General features: G+C 51.3%; 1 protein-coding gene and 1 long non-coding RNA gene across 5 annotated transcripts in view; both read left to right on the forward strand.

Annotated features, from left to right (window-relative positions):
- Window positions 1-7259: 7259 nt before the first annotated feature.
- LOC131378662 (uncharacterized) lies at window positions 7260-9261 on the forward strand. Its single transcript, XR_009208348.1, has 3 exons — window positions 7260-7551; window positions 7648-7761; window positions 8090-9261. It is a non-coding gene; the product is annotated as an uncharacterized LOC131378662 (long non-coding RNA).
- Window positions 9262-16751: 7490 nt separating this feature from the next.
- The window catches only part of CREBBP (CREB binding protein), a 95555-nt gene continuing 91366 nt past the window's right edge, over window positions 16752-20940 (forward strand). For all 4 annotated transcript variants that reach the window (XM_040078712.2, XM_040078715.2, XM_040078713.2 and 1 more), the window contains exon 1: window positions 16752-16942. In XM_040078712.2, the coding sequence (XP_039934646.1) occupies window positions 16858-16942 (85 nt within the window). In that variant the 5' untranslated portion in view covers window positions 16752-16857. The remainder of the gene's footprint in view (window positions 16943-20940) is intronic.

Here is a 20940-nt window from a genome sequence, read left to right on the forward strand (position 1 = left end):
TTTGGGGGTGTCCATGTGCTACCTGCACATGGGAGAAGGTAGTTTCTTGCTTTTATACCTGCTGCATAAAGGTGTAAATGCTGTAAGGCCCCTCATTGCCAAAGATGCTTCCCAAAGACTGAAGATGCCAGGAAAGACCCTACAGAGCAACAGGACTGTGATAGGTGGGAACCTGCAGTTCTCCCCTTTGTCCCCGCCAGCAGCCGGGGCCAGGGTGGCCCTGGGGACAAGGGGACAGGACGGGCTGGCAAGGAAGGGCACAGGGCCCGGCATGTCCCGGCCTTTATCTCCCCCTAGTGCCACCCGCCAGGCTCCTTTGCTCCGTGCGGAGTCCGGCAGTGCCACTCACAGCGGCCCTGGGGCTCGAGGGGACCAGCCCTGGGGCAGCCACATCCCAGAGCAGCACAGGGAATGTGGGGAACGGGACAGGGCACTGCTGTGGGGCAGAACCCTGTCAGCCACAGGAGCGATGACCCGAGTAACCCGAGTAACCTTTGCTTGGCCTGAAAGGACCCAAAAGGTGACATTTCCAAGGCTGAAATGAGGTTGTTCTGGTGGCGCTGTAACCTGAGCAAGGCCGAGGGTCCCTTGCAGCTGCGACATTCCCGAGGGCAGGGGACAGAGGGATGTGTGGCCCCGTACTCGAGGCAGCCTGCCCGGGTGGAGCTGGAGATCACCTCTGGTCACCAGGACCTTGCTCAGTCCTGAGCCATTGTCCCTGAGCCATGTGTGCACTGAGCTGTGTGCAGCCTCAGCAGGAGCTGGGGGTAGCGCACAGCCCTGAGGCTCTGCTCTGCCAGCTTGTCCTCTGTTCCCTCCCAGCTGCCCATCGCCCGTGGCTTCAACAGGCAAAAGGGGCAAGAGGCTCTTCCTCGGAGACTGGCTCTCCCCTCAGCCCGGCAGGGTAAGGTGTGGGAGGGAAATGGTTAAAAAAATAACGTTTGGCACCACAAAAGGGCTCTGTACAGCTGCGGGTGGGGTCACAGGCGTCTCCCCGGTTTGAGCTCCCCAGGGAGCCGCTTCACACGCTGCTGCAGGTGATGTGCTGTGCTCTGCCTCGGGTGACCTGGCAGCACTGGGGACTCCACGTTTTGGGCTTGTCCCCAAGCCGGGATTGGAGTCTGTACTGATTTAGTGCGTTTCTGTTGTCCTCCAAGATTTTTGATACATTCCAGCTCTTCTGCTGGGAACGAGTCCTGCACGTGGTGCAGGGGACGCGGGGCAGGCTGCGGGGCACAGGGCTGTGGTGCATGGCTCCTACAGGGCAGGGTGTGGGGCTCTGCTCTGTGGGGCCATGTGGGGCAGGGCGTGGGGCCGTGTATCATGAGGCCAGGCTCTGTGGGGAATGTGGGATGCACAGGCAGCCTCCGCTTTATGGGGGGACCCAAGCCATGCTGGATCCACATCACTGCATCCCCAACACAAGGACCTGCCCAAGCTGGAGGGTCACACAGCAGCTGTGGATGTGCCTGACCACAAAACACCCATCCACTGCAACATCCTCCAGTGCCCCGTGCTGTTCCAGTCCTGGTACCACTCCCAGGGCTGTTCCCAGCAGGAATCAGCCCACTGAAGGAGTTTGCTGCTCTCTTCTGGCTTTAGACATTTCCAATTGGAGGGTTCCCCTTTTTCAAACAGCACAGAGGGGACTCATGCACGCACAGGGTTAATTGCAGCGAAAGCCCGTTGGGTTTCAGCAGCCCCCCCGCGCCGGCCGGCCCCGCTGGCAGCCCTGTGCCAGGGTATTTATAGCACCGTGAACTTTGAGCGTGTCCAGCGAGCGGGCAAAACCCGATGGGGACGTGGGGACGGCCCCGGCAGAGCTGGAGGCTGTCGGGGTCCTGGCCCAGGCTTCAGCAAAGTAACCCAGACCATCCAGCAGCACATCCCGGCCCCCTGTGCCCCACACACCCCATAAACAGGCAGCTCTGGGGCACCAGGGACCCCTGTGAACGCACCTGGGTGGCCGAGGACATGGGGTCGAGCCTCCTTCAGTCACAGCAGCATCAGAGCAACATCCTCCCAAGCTGATGTTGCAGGTTTTGAGCTGGCACTCCTGGTTTCAGTAGCAGCCAAATGCAGGCATCTTCCCTTTTCCATGACAACAGGCAGAAGGTCCCACCTCTTCACGTTGTCCTGGGACAGATTCCTTCTCATCAGACAACCTGCCAGCCAGTTCACCGTGTCCTGGAGAGAAAAATTCTTGTGTGGCTTCCTTACTCTGAAATTAGGCAGAGGAAAGGGAGAGTATGGGTGGTAAGGGGTGGAAAGCTTTTGTGTGTAAAGCCTTAAAAAAGACCCAAAACCAAAACAAAACAAAAAAGGATTTGTTAATCTTTTAGAAGGTGACATTCAGTACCTGTGGATTGAAGGTGCAGCCCAGAAAGCCAGTGTTATCCTGGGCTCATCCTACAGCATGGGCAGCAGGTGAGGGAGGGATTCAGGGGAGATCCCACCCGCAGAGCTGCCTCCAGTTCACCAGGATCAGAAGGATGTGGAGCTGCTGGAAAGAGTCCAGAGGAGGCCACAGAGCTGCTCCAAGGGCTGGAGCCCCTCTGCTCTGGAGCCAGGCTGGGAGAGCTGGGAGTGCTCACCTGGAGAGGAGAAGGCTCCAGGGAGAGCTCAGAGCCCCTGCCAGGGCCTAAAGGGGCTCCAGGAGAGCTGCAGAGGGGCTGGGGACAAGGGATGGAGGGACAGGACACAGGGAATGGCTTCCAGTGCCAGAGGGCAGGGCTGGATGGGAGATTGGGCAGGAATTGTTCCCTGGGAGGGTGGGCAGGCCCTGGCACAGGGTGCCCAGAGCAGCTGTGGCTGCCCCTGGATCCCTGGCAGTGTCCAAGGCCAGGCTGGAGCAACCTGGGATATTGGGAGGTGTCCTTGCCCATGGCAGGGGTGGAACAAGATGAGCTTTAAGGTCCCTTCCAGCCCAAATTATCCTATAAAAAGGCTATGAAAGCACCCAGGAACTGCAGTGTGGGGGTCTCTGGAAGACCCCAGACCTACTGGTCAATGCTTCTCCAGCATTTCAAGTCTGGATGTTGGTTGGGCCATTATTTTTAGAAATGATTGAGACTGAAGCAGAGAGGAGAACAGGAAACCCTGGTCTGCTATGGCTCCATCCATGGTGGGATTCTGCTCCAACTGCTCCATGTGCTGAGATCCCCTTGACTCAAAATTGCTACATGGCTTTGCACAGAAGGTCTAGAAGAAGGGGAGGTGGGCATCAAGGACAATTAAATACCTTGAGTATTGTGTCCAGTTCTGGGCCCCTCAGTTTAGGAAGGACATTGAGATGCTCGAGCGTGTCCAGAGGAGGGCAACGAGGCTGGTGAAGGACTTGGAAAACAAGCCATGTGAGGAACAACTGAGGGAGCTGAGGTTGTTCAGCCTGGAGAGAAGGACACTCAGAGTTGCCCTTATCACTCTCTACAACTTCCTGAAGGGTGGTTGTAGACAGCTGGGGTTGGTCTGTTTCTTGAGGCAGCAACTGACAGAACAACAGGACAGAGTCTCAGGCTGCATCAAGGGAAATATAGATTGGATATTAGGAAAAAGTTTTTCACTGAAAGAGTGATAAAGTACTGGAATGATCTGCCCAGGGAGGTGATGGAGTCACCATCACTGGATACGTTTAAAAAAGATTGGATGTGGCACTCGATGCCATGATCTAGTTGAGGTGTTAGGGCATGGATTGGACTCGATGATCTTGAAGGTCTCTTTGAACCTAGACATTCTGTGATTCTGTGAAATGGATTCGTTTCCACCCAAAGAAGAACTAAACATACTGGGATGCTTCATCCAGGGCAGGAAATGACAAGTGGATATGACAGAAAGCAGGAAGAGTGAAGTTTTCCCCAGGCCAGAGAAGTCTGGGTGGATCTTCATGAGGACAGTGGGAGATTTCTGGTTCTATGAGATGAATTGCTGACACAAAGATAATCTCCAGCCCCTTCTCCTGGGGCCAGGTGTAGGATTTGCAGACCTGGTTACTGGAAACCCAACAAGACTATGGTTTGTTTTTTTTTTTTCCTCAAAAGCAACAGAAATGTTTTGACCAAAATTCCCTATTTTTCCTGTGTTTTCACTCTGATTCTGCCCCCAGAAGAGAGCATTTCATGTGCTGTGGGTAATGTGTGACAGTGCTGTAAGCAAAGGAAAATTGGGTCCTGTAAAGGGCAGTGTCTTGAAATCTTCATCATGGAAGACCAGCCTCATTTATAATTACAAAATGTGCACAGATTTGTACAATTACACATCCCAGCTGGCTCTGAGGGCAAGGGCTCAAGGTTGCCCCTTTTTTTTTCCTGAAAGCAATGGCAATTAACTTGTGGGAAAACTTATCTTATATCCTTGGGAGAATATAAGGGTGTTGCTGTTGCCCTCTCAGATGTTTTTAGGTCCTGTCCACACCAGGAATGGCCACAGAGCTTTGCATCAGCAGGCAAAGGAGCAAGCACTGAAATATCAGGGAAGGAAGGGGAAGAATGGTTTCAGTCTTACAGATTCCTGCATAAAATAGAGGCTAAAGCACATCTTCAAAATGATTGAGCGAGGACACTGCTCATTACATAAGGTTGTTGGGGGGAAAAAATAGGCTGATTTACATTTTTATAGGAAATAAAAGGAGGTTTGTGGGTGACATAGCACCTTCCGCTGAGAATGTCAGCCTGAGATAAGTGGGCTTCAAAGGGAAGAGTAACCATTTTCCCGCAGGGACGGAGTCCATCCCGGAGAGCTGAGTCTGGGCGAAAAGCGCTTTTTGAAGGAAATTTTTGTCCCCGGAACAAATATGTTTATTTAGCGCAATTCACATTGGCTGCAAGGCTGCTGCTTCTCATTTCTGCTGGTTCCTCTGAATTTTGGTGAAGCTTTGAGTAGCAGGCAAACTGAACTGCCTCTGTTTTGTGGATGTGGTGTTTTCAGGGCAGGAATTTCAGGCAGGAGGAGAGGTCGATGTGCTTTCTAGGAGTGAGGGGATTTTCTCAGGGTTGGAGTTTAGTGATACCTTAATTTCATTCACAGTGAGTGGCCTGGTGGGGTTTTACCCTGGTTTCAGGTTAGTGGCCCTCTGAGATTTGCTGTGCCGTGCTTCAGATCCGCGGCTGTCTGGCAGAACAATTCCGGTTGCTCAAAAGCACCGATTAGCATAAATGAAGGAGTGGGTGAAATGTTCATTATATTGCCTACTGTCATGTTTGTGTACCAGATTTTGTTACCATCTGTCATTTCTGTTTTCTTGTTGTTGCCAAAAGTTGTCATTCTGAATGGAGGGTGGAGACTTATCTTCAAAAGCCAACATGAGATAATTTTAGGTACTTCAGGGCTCATGTGTTCCGTGCTGGGTGTCAGTGGCCCTCACGTACATCAGCCCCACGTGTCTTTGGTAAAATCTGGGCAATGGTTTCGTTAAAGGAGATTTTGAAGCCATTGGGGTCATGCGAATGCACAAGATTCTCATCTCTTGTCATTTAAAAAGAGTATCTGGTCCTTGCAATTGCAAAGAAAAGCTTGAAAATAAAATATGTTTTCCTTAATCTTAAAAAAAATGCAGAATACAGAGAAGGGTGTATGCAGGGACATCGGAGTGTTAAAATCCAAGCACTTGCCCAGAAATCTGACCAAGGGAAGCAACAGCTCCGCTATAACGGACTGCAGCATCCCCAGATAATTTCCAGAGATGTAAATATCCTAGGGACTGAAGCTGGACAAATTCAACCTTGAAATGAGCCGCAGCTCTCTTGCAGCAACGGTGGCTGCGTACTGTGACAGCATGCGAGGGGAGCGGTGCCTGCACCGGGGCTTGCAGCCTTTCAAGCAAAATTAGCTCATTTCAACCACACGGTTTTAATTCAACGACTGGGAGGAAGGGCTCAGCCTGCAAGCAGGGAGCTGGGAGGTAAAGCCATGAGGATTTCTTGCCTTGTCCGAGTGCTTTGAGATCATCCAGTCTGAAAGCTCAGTGTCCTGTGCCAGCTGGGGAGGGAGAGGGCTCAGGGTGCCTGGATCGTCCTCCTTTCATCGGGCTGGAGCACCAGGCTTCTGCTGGGAACCGTCAAACCCTCCCTGGCAGTGCCGGGCCCATGCTGGCACCCCGTCACTTCCCATGTCAGCCCACAGCAGCTCTGCTCTCCCCAGGGTTGCTGGGTTTTCATCTGGCCTGAGTGACGGAGCTCAATGTTCAGCTGAAATGAGTGACTTGTGACATCCAAAAATGCAGAGACGATGATCTAATTACTTCATCTGGACTTAAACTCCAGGAAAATACAAAGCCAGACAGTTTGGGGGTGTTTTTTTGTTAGTTTGAGCTCAGCCAATGGTGCAAAGTTGTAACCAAAGCCGCGATGTCCCAGTGTTGTGGTGGGAAGTCTCGCTGGTGTGGGAGTGCAGAGGGTCACTGCTTCCTCCAGGAGAGCTGGGCAAGGAGGAGATGGAGCTGCCTTTGTTCTGCAAGCGGCAGAGATCACTCTAAACATTTCTGATCAAAGGCTGGGGGGAGACCAGGACCATGTAATGACTGCAGTGATTACTGGGTGCTTCTTTGAAGGCGTCTCAGGGATCTGTATTGTGTGTTATGATCTATATTATGCACCTTTCAGTGCCTCAAGGGGCTCCAAGAGAGCTGGAGAGGGACTTTAGATGAGGGCCAGGAGTGACAGGACAAGGCTTCCCACTGCCAGAGGGCAGGGCTGGATGGGATATTGAGAAGGAATTGTTCCCTGGGAGGGTGGGCAGGGCCTGGCACAGGGTGCCCAGAGAAGCTGTGGCTGCCCCTGGATCCCTGGCAGTGTCCAAGGCCAGGCTGGATGGGGCTTGGAGCAGCCTGGGACAGTGGGAGGTGTCCCTGCACATGGCAGGGAATAGAACAGAATGGGATTCAAGATCTCTTCCAACCCAAAGCAGTCTGGGATTTTATGAAAATCCTGTATTTTCATATATATATATATATATATGAAAAAATATATATAACAATAATATATATAGGATATATACCCAAGTCTTTGGGTGCTTTTATAATACAGATTTGAGGTAACAGCTCTGTCATGTTTTAATGCTTCAATAATGTAAATTGTATTTCCTAGCTCAAATTCTCCCATTTTTGCTCTCTCCCAGAGGATAATTCTACAAAGCTCACGAGCAAATTCCACTCGAGCATTTCAGGATGCTGTGAACATCACTGACAGCCGTTGTGAAAAAGTTGGGTCTGGGTTTGTTTCACAAGTGTGAAATAAATTTCAGAGCTCTCATATTCAAACCAGCCTGGTAAATTGCCCTAAATGAGCACCAGGTGTCATCTCGTGTGGATGACAGAGGAACCTGGAATGCAGCTGAGAAGCCTTTGGGCAAGCAGGAAGAGGTGGGCTTGGGCCATGGGGAGTGGAGCTGACCTGGCAGAGGGGCCAAATGTGCTGATTTAATGGATGTGAGCACACACTGGATGTGGAGGGGCTGGATTGGGATAAGATGCAGCAGTTTGTCAGGCCCTGCTCGTGGATGGCAATGATGGGATCTCCAGGCTGGGTGACTGAGAGCTGATCTGGCTCCACTTCCCTGGTAAGCACAAGGCTGGGATAAACTGATATGGGGTGGAAGAAAAGCAGGGGAAAAGGGTATTTCTCATCTTAACACCTAATGTGCTGTTCACTTAAGACAGGAGAACCAGCAACGTCAGCTGATCTAAGATGGAAGCACAGAGCACATCGACAGCCGTGTCCAACCAAGGACACAAAACCCAAATTAAAATGCATCTGGACTGATGTGCAGGTATGTTAAAAGAGCTTGCTGACCTTTACAGGGATTGTTTTATTCCCTGGAGCACCACATTTTATTACTCCTGCCTTCTACATAATTTATCATAGAAAAATATTATTTTGGCTATAAAATTATTTGCCTTCATTTAAGCTCTGCAATAGTATTTAACTTTCTGGTCCTTTTTGAAACTAAATTTCCCCAGGCAAATTACATCCTGTGCCAAGAAATTCTTGCCATTAATGTCACAGAATGGGACACCACAGCTGGGGGGGTTGATCATTGCTTTGATAACCTTGAAAGCAACAGAGTAGATCACCTCATTGGAATCATTCTCTCACAGGTTTTCCAGAGGAAATGGTCCCAGTTTTTCCTGTGCTTATCACCACCACTTCAGTCACTTTGCTGCCCTGCTGTGATCCCCTTAATCTGAACAGGGTGCCCAGAGCAGCTGTGGCTGCCCCTGGATCCCTGGCAGTGTCCAAGGCCAGGCTGGATGGTGCTTGGGGCAGCCTGGGATAGTGGAAGGTGTCCCTGCCATGGCAGGGGCTGGAACAGGGTGGACTTCAAAGTCCCTTCCAAACCAGTCTGTCATTCCATATTTCTATGAGCTAGAAGCCATAATGACAATAATTAGTTCTACTTTCACCTGAGCCCATTATTTAGGAGCTTGTGCAAACTTAAAGTGAAAGGTGATTAGTGCTGAAAAAAAGGTTTTCCAGCTAAAGCCCTCATGTTGTATTTGGGAGAAACTCTGGACTGAGTCACCAGGAAAGGTTTGGGTTTGGCTCTGTGCTGGGCACCCAAGAAGTTCCAGGTATGATTCAGGCAGCCAAAACGAGGTGATAGGAGGGATGCAAGGTGCATCCAGCTGGGGTGCGTGAGAGCCAGGCTGCCCAAGAAGCTGCCTGAGAGAACCACGGGTCTGGAGAAATAGTGGAGCCTTTGAAATGGTTGTTGCCATAATAAGAAAAATAAAGAATTTGGTTTGAATCAAACATGAAAAATTTGCCAAGGGGAATGTGAATGGATTGATGTGTTTTAGTCATTTTGTCCTTTCTTACTCCTTTTATTTTCCCAGTTTTGGAGGTAAAAGCTGTTTTTAAAGTCTTACTCACACAGCAGGGAAATTAGGTGTTTTCACTGTCAATTAATAAATCAGAAGGTTTCAGTGCTTTCCAGATTCTGAAAGCTGAAACTTTGGGGGGTTTTCTGAGTACTTACTGAAGCCCTGAACACACCGCAGTTACCTGCAGAAGGCAAAGTTTTCCACAAACGTCTTATCTGATAGAAAAAGGGTGAAAAGAGTCATTGCCATCCAACTTGTGGGGCAATGTGGGGCTGGGCCAGTCCCACTTTCTACTGGTACCAAACCAGCGAGCATTGAGCTTCAAGCTCCTGTGGAAGTCACTCTTTTTTTTACCCCAAACAAGGAGAGAACTCTCGTGGTAGGGGAAGAGTGAGGCTGAAGGCACAAACAGGCAGTTAATGTATTCCCCTTGTCAACCCAGCTCAATGCCCTCCCTGCCCTGATGAATATTGAAGAATTTCATACAAATTGGAACTGGTTCAGCAGGACAGTTTTCCAAGACCCAGCCCAGAAAGGCTTCCTGGTCACCGCTGGGGGCCCTTTCCTCTATGGGAGGAGTGCACAGTCTGCAGGAAGAAATTCTTCCCTGGGAGGGTGGGAAGGCCCTGGCACAGGGTGCCCAGAGCAGCTGTGGCTGCCCCTGGATCCCTGGCAGTGCCCAAGGCCAGGCTGGACAGGGCTTGGAGCAGCCTGGGACAGTGGGAGGTGTCCCTGCACATGGCACCAGGGTTGGAACAAAGGGGCTTTAAGATCCCTTCCCACCCAAACCATTCCATGATTCCCTGAGTGCCCATGGCAGTGCCAGAGCAAGGACAGTGCAGCCACCTGGGTCTGTACCATTCTCCCAGAACCTGAGCAGAGTTAACTCTTGGAGCCTAATGCAGAGGGTGAGGGACCTGTCAGCCACATAAATCCAAAACATTTCACAGCTGGCTTTTAACTCAGCAGAGAAAGAGAGGCTGACTCTGCAGAAGAGCTTGGGGTTGCTCTCTGGATGACTATGGGAGTTCAGCAGAATCTCTGATGAAAAATACAATCTTTCAAGAGTTGTGAGGCATTGAGTCCACAGCAAAAAGCTTAAAGGCTGGTGTGGGAGCCAGGATTAAGACTGAGAAGGTACAGAGAATTTGCCAGGAATGAAGCTCCTTGAGATAACCTAAAGCTGTGCCTGATAGCAAGAAGAGAAGAGGCAGAGGGACAGGCAAGGCTGAGCGGAACAGGAGGAATTGCAGAGCCATACTGTTGTGGCTGCCTCCACCAACCAGGACCGTGGCAGAGCAGGGAAAATACCGAGTGTCCCCATGGCCTGGCTTGACAGTGGCTCAGCAGAGTTTTGCACACAGGTGACTAACAGGATGGTGATGAGACTGTGAGCTTGGCCAGAGTCTTCTTGGGAACACCAGATTTTGCTGCAGCAAAAAATAAGGGCTGTCAGCCAGAACACAAGGAGGGCATTTCCAAATGTGTGACACTTGTGTGAAGTCGCTGCATTGCTCTGGGCATTGCTACTGATTAGAAAAAAATGCAAACTACATGTAGAGACAGTGAAAAAAGAAAAAAAAAAGAAAAAAAAAAAAGAAAAAAACCCCAAACAAACAAAAAAACCCTATGAGATTTATAATAATGAATTACTTTCACAAAAGACATATGCAGTGTGTCCAAGTAGGTTAATAAATGCTTGGAAGGCATTGAAATGAAAGGAGCAATGCTTAGTGTGGTCAAAAGTGCTGAGCACCTGATTACAGAATCATAGGATAGGGTTGTTTGGAAGGGACCTTAAACCTTATTTCATTCTACCCCTCTGCCATGGGCAGGAACACCTTCCACCATCCCAGGCTGCTCCAAGCCCCATCCAACCTGGCCTTGGACACTGCCAGGGATCCAGGGGCAGCCACAGCTGCTCTGGGCACCCTGTGCCAGCGCCTCGCTCCTCTCACAGGGAAGAATTTTTTCCTAATATGTAAGCCAAACCTACTTTCAATTTGAAACCATTCCCCCTTGTCCTGTCACTAAATGCTCTTGTAAATAGTCTTGCCCTCTCCTTCCCTTCAGTTCCCTGTAGGTACTGGAAGATCTTGTCTCTGTAATGCCATCATAGAATGAGCAGAGGACAGAAATGGGATGGGAGAAATCTGGAAACACCTTTCAAGGGATGAGGAATCACCCAACCCCTCAGGTCTGAAGATGCTGAGAGGCCACTGCTCTGAGCTGTGTGGAGGGAACAGAATGAATGGAGGGAGAACCAGCCCTTGAGGGAAGGATGAGGTCTTGCTCCGAGATACGGGTTCAGGCAGGAGGTGGAGCCTGTGGTGAGTTTGGCGGAGGGGAGTGTGAGCTCACAGCTCAGCACCCAAGCTCGGACTGTGCATCTGGGAGTCAGCCCTCTCCTACTGATGGTGCCATGGGAAGGCCACATCTTTAACTGGGGGACAAGGCACAGAGGTGGGAAACACTGAAATCTTCCCATCTCAAGTGGCCAGAGTGTATTGGTGGGCATCCTGCCTTTCTCTGTGTTCAGGGAAAGGATCTTTCACCATAATCTGCAAGGGAAAAAATGTTCTGTGTCTTTATTTTGGCCCATGTTGGCTGAAACCACCCATAAACCACTAATTGCAACTGCTAAAAGGGAGCTGGAAGACATGAAACTTGCCCAGATTACCCAGATTACTATTTTATGGGTAGAAATATGATTTTCAAACTGACTGTGGGGCAGGTTGCAAGCTGGTGTCAGAGAGATAAGAAACCATAATATAGCAGAGCCCTAAGACAGACTTTTTTGTGGCAGTTGACTTTAAAAATAAAGCAAATGGACTGTTGTCTCTCAGACAAAGTCTGAGTTTTGTCAAGCAACAACCCAGAGTGAGAGCACAGAGATTTAGACAGATTTTTCTTAATAGTTTATCAGGCATAGGAAAGTTACAGACAACTCCAGCAAAAAGGCTTCCCATTTGGGACTTAAGAAAGAAGGACCCCTCAGAGTGACAGATTCAATTATGCTGATGACAGAAGACTCTGTTTTTCCTGAACTGCTACTCTCACTTTGGTGAAATAGCTTTATCCATTATTTGGGGGATTCCTCCATGTTAGGGTTAGATGGTCCTGATGGGCAGGATTTTGAGCAATTTGCAGAAAAATCCAAGTCTGTATCTAGTCACCACTAGGCTCTATTCAACAAGTAGGTAGGAAATGGCTTTATATTAATGAATACTTACTGAAAAGGAGAGCAGAATCAGATCTGACTGCTGCTTGTGTGATATCACCCACAGAACATGTTTAGCCACCTGCAAGTACTCTTTCTGCATGAAATGAAGCAAGGAGACCCATTGTGGCGTATGTCAGGCTCTGTAGCCCAAGGAGCCAAGCGTTTGCAGAAGTTCAGACACACAGCTAAACACAAAACAGTGCTGTGATTGCGGTCCCTGGGCTACCACCACTTCCTGAACACCACAGAATTCACACACACAATGAAAATCAGAAGCCAGAAACAACAGTTATTTCACATAAAATTGCTCCACAATCCCATGAGTGCAGGGTGTGGGTAACCAGACGTGCCTGGAGAAAGAATAGGCAGCACCTTCTGCAGTGGCCAGGAGGAGAGGAGGCAACAGGCTCTGGGCTTTTCTTCTGTCCTGGAATAGCTTTGGCAGCACAAGAGGGTGGTAAGGCACCAGGTGCTGGGACATAACCCTACTAGGAAAAACAGACTCCCATTCCCAATGAGAACTCCTCTGATGGTGCCACAGTGACTACAAGTTACAGGGCAGAGCTCCTCAGAAGTTATTCAAACACTGCTAATTGTTTGGCTGTAAGGTTTTGAGGTCACAAGCTATAGAAATGATACTTCCATGTTTTGGGCGGGGGAGGAAGGTAGGATCTCAGGAACTGTGTCTTTAAGCAGCTTAGTTCTGGAGACAGGAAGTCTGGTGATGGGCTGCAGCAGTGCAGATTTTATTATGCAATTTCTGTTGGAACTAGTCCCTGAATAAAGGAGTTATCCATTAAGCACCTGCTTCACCCTCCCTCCTGAGCACCACAGATGAAGGCCTCAGGAATCCTTTCAAGGGCTTACCCATCAGCTGGGAAGCAGGGAGCCATGCACTGGGGTCCAGGCTGGGAATATTGGTGTATTTGATATATTACTGTCTTTCAAAGAGTTTCTCTTCATTAAATCCTCCTACTTTGCTTGAGCTTGTTCCATGTTTGGCATTACCAGTGGGTGAGGCCATCCAAGTCTTGCAATACTGATTCCAAAGGGCTGTGGTACCCCAGCCTGCTCCTAGGCCTTCAGGGTATTTAATCACTGCCCTCTCTTCAGGGGCAGTGGATAACAGCCAAGGTCTTCCTCTCTCTCCTGCCATTAGCCCAGTGCTGTTCTGGGCCAGATCCCATGTCAGGGGCAGCTGGGGCCATCCTAAGGGGACACTGCAGCACAGCGAAGCTGCAGGACACAGCGGCAGTAGATCATCCTCCTCTGCTCCTGCTGCCTGGGGTAAAGGATTCCCTTCCTCCAAAGCACCTCCTTTCCCTCCCACTCTGTTCCTGGGACTTGCAGCCCCGCTCTGACTTCACCCATGTGGCAAGCCTGGCACTTGCTGTAAAGAGAGAGGAGCTGTCCCAGCTAATCATGGCCTCCATCCATCCTCTGCTTTTCTCCCCATTCCCAAGAGTGGGCAATGGCATTTCCCTCAGAGGCACCGACACAGCAGCTCCTGTCACAGCCCGGGGGCTCTCAGGGCCCCGGCTCAGCGGCTGCGTGCTCAGGGCTCCTGTACTGGTGTAACAAGGTGTGCTGCCCAGCACCAGGCAGCATGAACATCCTCTGGAGATGGGCAGTAGCTGTGGGACAACTTAGGATCTGTCCTCAGTGGTAAATCTCTATCCTGACTTTATCCCAGAGCTGCGGAGTGACTGCAGCAGCAGGGAAGGGGGTCATGAGGGGAGCAAGGTGCTATGAAGGGCTCCTGGTGCCTGCCACTCCAGCTTATCCATAAGTGATGTAATTGTAGGACCAGACTCGTTTGGGTTTGAGGGACTTTAAACACCAGCTTGTTCCACCTCCCTGCCATAGGCAGGCACACCTTTCACTAGCTCAGGTTGCCCAGGCTGTAATGGCCAAGGAAAGCATAAAGAGTGATCCAAGATGCAGTTCAAAATACACCAACCAAACTTGGTAACAAGTTGAAGCAGGAGCCAGAAAAAGACACTGCTGTCCTCAGCAGTGCCTTGGAGTCTGACTTGACTCCCACCCCTCACCTCCAACACCAGAACATTTTCCTTTAACCTAAACTGGGATAAATGCTTTATACCACAGTAAAATGCTGCTGTATAAGAGCTGCTGCTTTTACATCTAGAGGCACTGTGAGACACTGAACCCTGTCCCACACTGAAACATCCTGGAACAGATGGGAACTCACTGCTTCTGAAGGAAATCAAAGCAGGCATAACCAGAGAGTCCTTACTTGTGTAACTAATGAGTAATAAATACAGTGATAGAAGCAGAGGCCTGTCAGAGACCTCCACGTGATTACAGCCAGACCTCAGCAAGGACAGGCACCATGTAAATAAATACAGAATTTGCAAGTAAATGTAATAAAATTCATGTAAATGTAGGAGTAAATGTAATGAATTCAAGATTTGCAGTAAACAAAAGGCAGACTTACTCTTTGCAAAGGAATCTGTCATTATAGATCTCCTTTAAACCAATAAATTATTGCTGTTGAATCCATCTCAGTTCATCAACATATCCTTAGACTTGTGTCCAGCCCTTCTCCAGCCTCTCCTCCCATTGTGGCTGTCCTTGGAGCACATTCCAACACAAAGGCGATGAAAACAGCCCCAGGCAACCAGTTTGGGTACAAGGAGCTCTGCTGCCACACACGTCACCGGGGCTTATACGACCTGATTCTCAGGTTGGGAACCAGTATGGAAATCCAGGGAAGTATGTGAGCTCTAGTCTTCTAAACCTGTTTTGGGCTGGGGAAGTCTGTCTAGACAGAGCAGAAAGTGTTTGTAAAGTGAGGCTGGGTTTGATGCTGGCGCCTGAGAGTGGGTCAGCTCCGATGGGACACTTGCCCTCGTGTGTGGCTACCCTGAGGGCTTGGGGGAAAATGGGGGAAAATGGGGGAAGTTGAGAGGTGACTGAGGGGAAAGTGAGAAGGGAGAGTGTGAGGGGGATGGCTGTGAGGGGGCCACTGAGAGGGGACATCCGTGGTGAGACTGAGAAGGCAGACTGGAAATGTTACTGTGGGGGACTGATGGAGTCTGAGAGTGAAAAGTGAGGACAACTGAGAGGAGAGATTGGGGTGGGGGCTCTGAGGAGTATGAGGGGAGAAAAGACTGTGAGGGGGCATTGAGCCATCCGTGGTGAGAACTGAAGGGGGAGATTGTGGGGGTGACTGAAAGGACTGAGAGGGGAAGGGGGGAATCACGGGGAGATTTGGAGGGGACACCGTGAGGAGGGCACTGCAGCATCTGAGGGGAGTCAGAGAGGGGACTGGGGGGAGACTGGCGAACGACTGAAGCGAGGGCTCTGAGGGACTGAGAGGAGACTCTGAAGGGCCAATGAGCCATCCATGGCGGGACTGTGAGGGGAAATTGTGAGGGTCACTATGAGGGGACTGAGCAGAAAGGGGGACTGCGGGGAAACTTGGAGGGGTCGCTGTGAGAACACTGAAGGGACTGAGAGGAGACTGCGGGGGACGCTGTGAGCGGGGAACACACGTATGATGAGGAGCCGGAACATTGTGAGAGGACAACTCTGGGGTCCTGAGGGGGAGCCCCGACAGGAGCAAACAGAAGAGACCGAGGCGAGGACTTGGGGCGGTGGGGGGAGAGGGGGGAAGAAGTGCACTCTGAGGGGACTGAAGGGAGACTATGAGGGGCCACCGGGAGGAGACACCTGAGACATCTGAGGGGAGACGGAGAGGGGACGCTGTGAGGGAGAGTGCTGCGACCGAAGCAAACAGGGGAGACCGAGGTGGTAACGGAGCGCAGCGAGGCGGGGCACGGCGGCGGACAGCGAGCGCACGGCAGCCCAGGCACGGTGTGTGGGGCGGGGTCGCCGCCCGACCCACCCCCCCCCCACCGTCCCCGAGCCCCTCAGCGGAGCAACTGAGGACGGCGCCGGGCGCTTCCGGCGCCGCGCGCGCCTTTCCGGCAGGGCGGGGCCGGGCCGCGAGCGCGGTGACGCAGCGCGCAGGCCCCGCCCCCGCCCCGCCCCCGAGGGCTCTGGAAAAGAGAAGAGAAAAAAAAACTTTTTTTTTTAATTGAGGAATCAACAGCCGCCATCTTGTCGCGGAGCCGGAGCGCGGCGCGGGCGGAGCGGGCCGGGCCGGGCCGGGCCGGGGCAGCGGGGCCGCCCCGCCGCCGCACGGGGCAGCCGCGCCGAGCGCCGCCGACGCGCACAGGGGGCTCGAGCCAGCGGGGCGCAGCCGCCCGGAGCCAACCGACCGCCGCCGCCGCCACCGGGAGCCGCCGCCGCCGCCGCGCCGCGCTCATTGTTTTGGGGCGTTTTTGGGGGGTCGGCGCGTTTTTCCGCCTTTTGGTGATTTTTTTTCCTTTTTTTTAATTTTTGCGCCCCCCCCCCCCCCCCCCCCCCCGCTCCCTTCTCTTCTCCTCCCCCCCTCCTCCTCCCTCCCCTACCTCGGCCGCGGGCGGGCGGCGGGCGGGGGCCGGGGCGAAGCCGCCGCCGCGGAGGGGAGGGGACGGGGCGAGGCGAGGGGAGCGTGTGGGGGGGCGGAATGCGCCCCGAGTGACGGCCTGAGCCGCCATCCGGGCACCGCGGCGGGGGGAGCGCCCGGGAGGAGCGCGGCCGGCAGGGAGGGGGCGCTGGGCCCTTCGCTCCCCGCCCCGAGCCCTCCTCCCTGCGGCCTGCGGCGGCCCGGCATGGGGGAGCGGGGGCGGCCGGCCGGGCACTGAGCGGCGCTGTTGGGTTCCCGTGCGGCGGAGGAGCGGGGACGGCGAGCTCGGTCCCCCCCGAGCACCCTCCGACAACGATCACCGGCTCCGCCGCTTCGGCCACCATGGCGGAGAACTTACTCGACGGGCCGCCCAACCCCAAGCGAGCAAAGCTCAACTCGCCGGGCTTCTCCGCCAGCGATAGCACAGGTAAGGCCGCGGGGGTGGCTCGGGCGGGGCTCTACGGCGGTTCTCCCCCCACACCCCCCCCGCCCGTACTACCGCCCCGGCGGAGGGGGGGCCTGGGGGGACCGCCCGCCCTGCCGCGGTTCCTGGCGGGGGTGGGTTGGGCCTCCTGCAGTCGAAGTTACCGGGCGGGACCCGTACGCCAAGTACCGTCCCGGCTATAAATAGCGGTTGGAAAGAGACGGTTTTTGAGTTTAGTTTCCCTTCTTTTCTTCCATCATCTTCGTTTTTAGTGCCTCGGTTTGGGTGATGGGGGTGCGCAGGTGAGTGGGGTGCGAGTAGGGAAGGAGAAGAGCCAGGCATGGGAAGCACCGGCCATCCTGCTTATTGTACAGTCGTGGAATGGTTCGGGTTTGAAGGTACTTAAAGCCCGTCTTGTTCCATCTCCTGCCATGGGAAACACCTTCCACTATCCCAGGTTGCTCCCAGCTCCGTCCAGCCTGGCCTTGGACGCTTCCAGGGATAGGGCAGCCACAGCTTCTTTCAGCACTCTATGCCAGGGCCTCAATACCGTCAAAGGAAGGAATTTCTCCTCGATACCGAACCTAAATCTACCCTCCTTCAGCTTAAAGCCGAAGGTGCCTTCTTGGAAGGGTAGTTGTGGTTTCTATCTACTCCTTACACCCCACAGATTACCCACAACTAATAGCCCTATATAGGCTTTTTCGCTGTGCCCCTGTGTGTGACACACTACGGAATAAAAACTCCTTAATAGCTTCTTAGTCATAGAATGATTTGGGTTGGAAAGGGCCTTGAAGACCATCTAGTTCTACCCTCCAGCTAATACTTTGTGCTTTTTTTTTTTTTACCTCCCAACCTGCGACCGAGGTTTTAAGGCGTTTGGCTTAAACTGTTTCAAGCATTTTTCCTTTAAACCCCAAACAATTTGGAGATAATAATTAAAGTTGCGGGGTTGCTCGGGTGCCGAAATGCCCGGCAGCCTGGCAGTCACTGCGGCTTGTCTGTGTCGTGTAATGTCTCTGGCGTGCCTTTTTCTTCAATTGTGATGGGTTTGTAGATAACAAAACACATCAAAATGTCTCTTTTCCAGCCAGCGTGTGCTCGTTGTAAATACACACGTGTGTGCACAAGAGCATGTGTGCCTGGACTGGCCTCTCACGGTGTTCTGACTGTTTCAATCCCTGTAAGAGTGGGTTCAGAAGAACACAAAGTCTGTTGGAATTGAATTTCTTCTTTCACAGATTAATGAATCTTGTGGAAGGGATAGTGATAAGTTAATCATGCTATGCCTGCTGTGTTTTCATAGACTGAAAAAAAAATATTACTATAATTGAGCTGATAAATTCTGTGGTTTTTTCAGTCTAGCTCAGTCTGCATTTGGCAGCAGTTTACAGATGCTTGGGTCCTTTAGGTTTTGGGGTTTTTTGGGTTGTGTTTGGTTTTTTTTTTTGGGAATTTTTTTTTGTAGAAACGTTTTCTTCTCAGCCTACAAATAAATGAAACAAGGGAGAAAGAAACAGTATCAAATAAGAATTTTCAGGGAATATCTTGGTGAGGTCTTGTGATTGAGCCCTGTTGAGGCGTTGTGTGGAAGCACCAGCATTTATGGAAGGCTGATACACAACATTGTATCTGTGAAGTTGCTGCAAAATGCTCTTTGTAACTCAGACAAATACAGGTTACAGTTTTAATTATTCAGTGAGACATTTTGGACTCTCCTGGTAGCCAGTGTCTTGGGTTTTGTTTTTTGGTTGGGTGTTGTGTTTTTTGGTGTTTTTTTTCCCTTTCTTCTTTCTTTTTTGAAGTTCACTTGGGCTGTTCTGGAATGCTTCAGTCTTAATTACGTCCTGTTCAGCAAGTTCTCGTGTGTCTCGGGGAGCTCCGTGTGGTGCTGGATGTGTGAACTCCAGCATCTGCAGAAAGTTCTGCAGGGCTCAGAGGGCCTGGGGGCACTGGGATGGCAAATCCCAAGTTGTATTCTGAATAAGTGTGTCCGTGGAGTTCTGTATTCGTCTTGGTGTTCCATAGGCAAAAGTACCTCTGCCAAGGGTGCGGGTAGTGTTTGTGCGCTTCAAGAGAGGGTTGTTTTTAGGAAAAGCACTTCTAGGTTTGTTGCCAGCAGTTAATGCTGGTTGTTGAAGGATCACTGCAGGTTTCTGTGCATTGTGGCAGGTGATACAAATAGTTTGAGTAGTGATTGCTGTCAAATGCCTGCTCCTGGAACTAAAGCAGGCTGCTCCCTGGTGCTGGGGCTTAAATGGAAAAGTTCTGTTGTGACCTGGAAAGTGGCCTTTGTGATCCGGGGAGCCTGGGGAGGTGGGTCTGAGGCTTTTGCCCTGGATGAGCAGTGAGTAGAACAGAACTCTGTTCTGTTGAACAGAATTGTAATTGCAGTGGTGGCCTCACGCTGGTGCGTGCTGTGGCTGCCGTGAGACGGACGTGCTTCCACAGCCGCCGCCTTGGGCCCGGCTGAACAGTTCAGCTCGAGCCTGCAAATGCTCACACCCGAGGCTCTGAAGGCAGGCCTGAACACTGGGCAGAAAGCAACTGTTCTCCTCCTTGTTTATATTTCTTTTGATGCGGTGATGTTAAGCAACTCCTTTTGTCAGGGTAAGTTTTAGCTGCCTTTAATCTTTCTGATAAAAATAGCTCCTAAGCTTACCGGGGCAAAGTTTGTGCCACTGAAATTGGTCTGCTTACCTTCTGAAAATGTGGCCTTTTCTGCTAAACCTAAGCAGCTAAATCCAGTGTCTAATCTTGCAGAAGGGTGCAGAGATGAAAGGATAACAGAAGTGGGTGCTGTGACCATCGTTAAGTTTCATGATAGTCCCATTTTGCAGTTGCCCTGCTGCTCTTTGTATCAATAAGGAAGGTTAAGGCTCCTGGCTGTTAACTTCGCTTGCCATTACCGTGCCGTATTGAACGAGCTGACTCCTGTGGTAAAATGTCCGTGGGAAAGATTTTTCCTTGTCTAGCCAGGTAGGAGTAGTGCTTTTGTCTAATTACTGCTTTATTGGATACACAGGCATTTTCATACCTGAACATTTGTCTCCTCTGTGGCTGTTGTGAGATGCTCTCATCCAGCGCCGCAGAATAAACAAGGGACTCCTACAAAAAGTAGAATTACAGTAACTTTGCTTATTTCAGTGCTGAGCGTTGTGATTGTTTTGTATATTGCTGGCATTGGTCCTTCAGCGGAATATACAGAGACCTGGCGGCGTTCTCGAGCTGGTCTCTGGCTGGTTGGAAAGAACGTGCCTGAACGGAGCAGTAGCACAGCTGGAGGTGTTCAGGGGCCCCTGGACTGTGGTCCCTTCTGCAGGTAGCTTAGTGACGGTCTGGGTTTCACTAAAGTCATGGTTCTGTCTGAATTCATTGTGTTCCCTGCAGCTTCTGCTGCTGTGGTGCTGCAGCAGTTCCAGAAACAACACAGCGTAATCTGGGCCAGAGCAGAGGGTGTCCCTGACGGAGTTAACAAATTCCTAAAGTAGGTGAACTTGGGAAGAAGGTGAGATGAGCAGCTTCCAAAGTCCATTAGAGCTAGGTTTTCACTTCACACTTCCTTGTGTAAGGCATTTTGTCGATTTTTCAATTCTTTTCTCCTCCATAACTTCCAATCCTGCGCAGATTAAGCTGCGTGGCTGCTGCTGCAAAAGCTGTGGGGCAAGCTCCCCCAATAACTCCAGTTCTCTTCCTGGCCCATGTGTTGGCATCCAGGGCCCGGATTTTACACTGGGCTGGCCCTGTTGCACGTGCCTCCCTACGTGCAGAGATAAGTAGATCTCTGGCTGACTCCCAGCCAGCCACAGAACTTCACAGAAGGGAGTTCATGTCGATGCGCAGCCTGATTTGATCCTGCTCTCCTGCCAAAAAACAGATAGGTGTATTACAGTGGATTTAGGTTTTAGTTTGAAAAGAGGTGGACAAAAAGCAAAGTAGCTTAAGGAAAGACAGCGTGGTTTTCTAAGATTGCGTTCACATTCTTAGCAGAGACTTCAGAT

The sequence above is a fragment of the Hirundo rustica genome, chromosome 15 (assembly GCF_015227805.2).
Source record: "Hirundo rustica isolate bHirRus1 chromosome 15, bHirRus1.pri.v3, whole genome shotgun sequence".
NCBI classification, from domain to species: domain Eukaryota; kingdom Metazoa; phylum Chordata; class Aves; order Passeriformes; family Hirundinidae; genus Hirundo; species Hirundo rustica.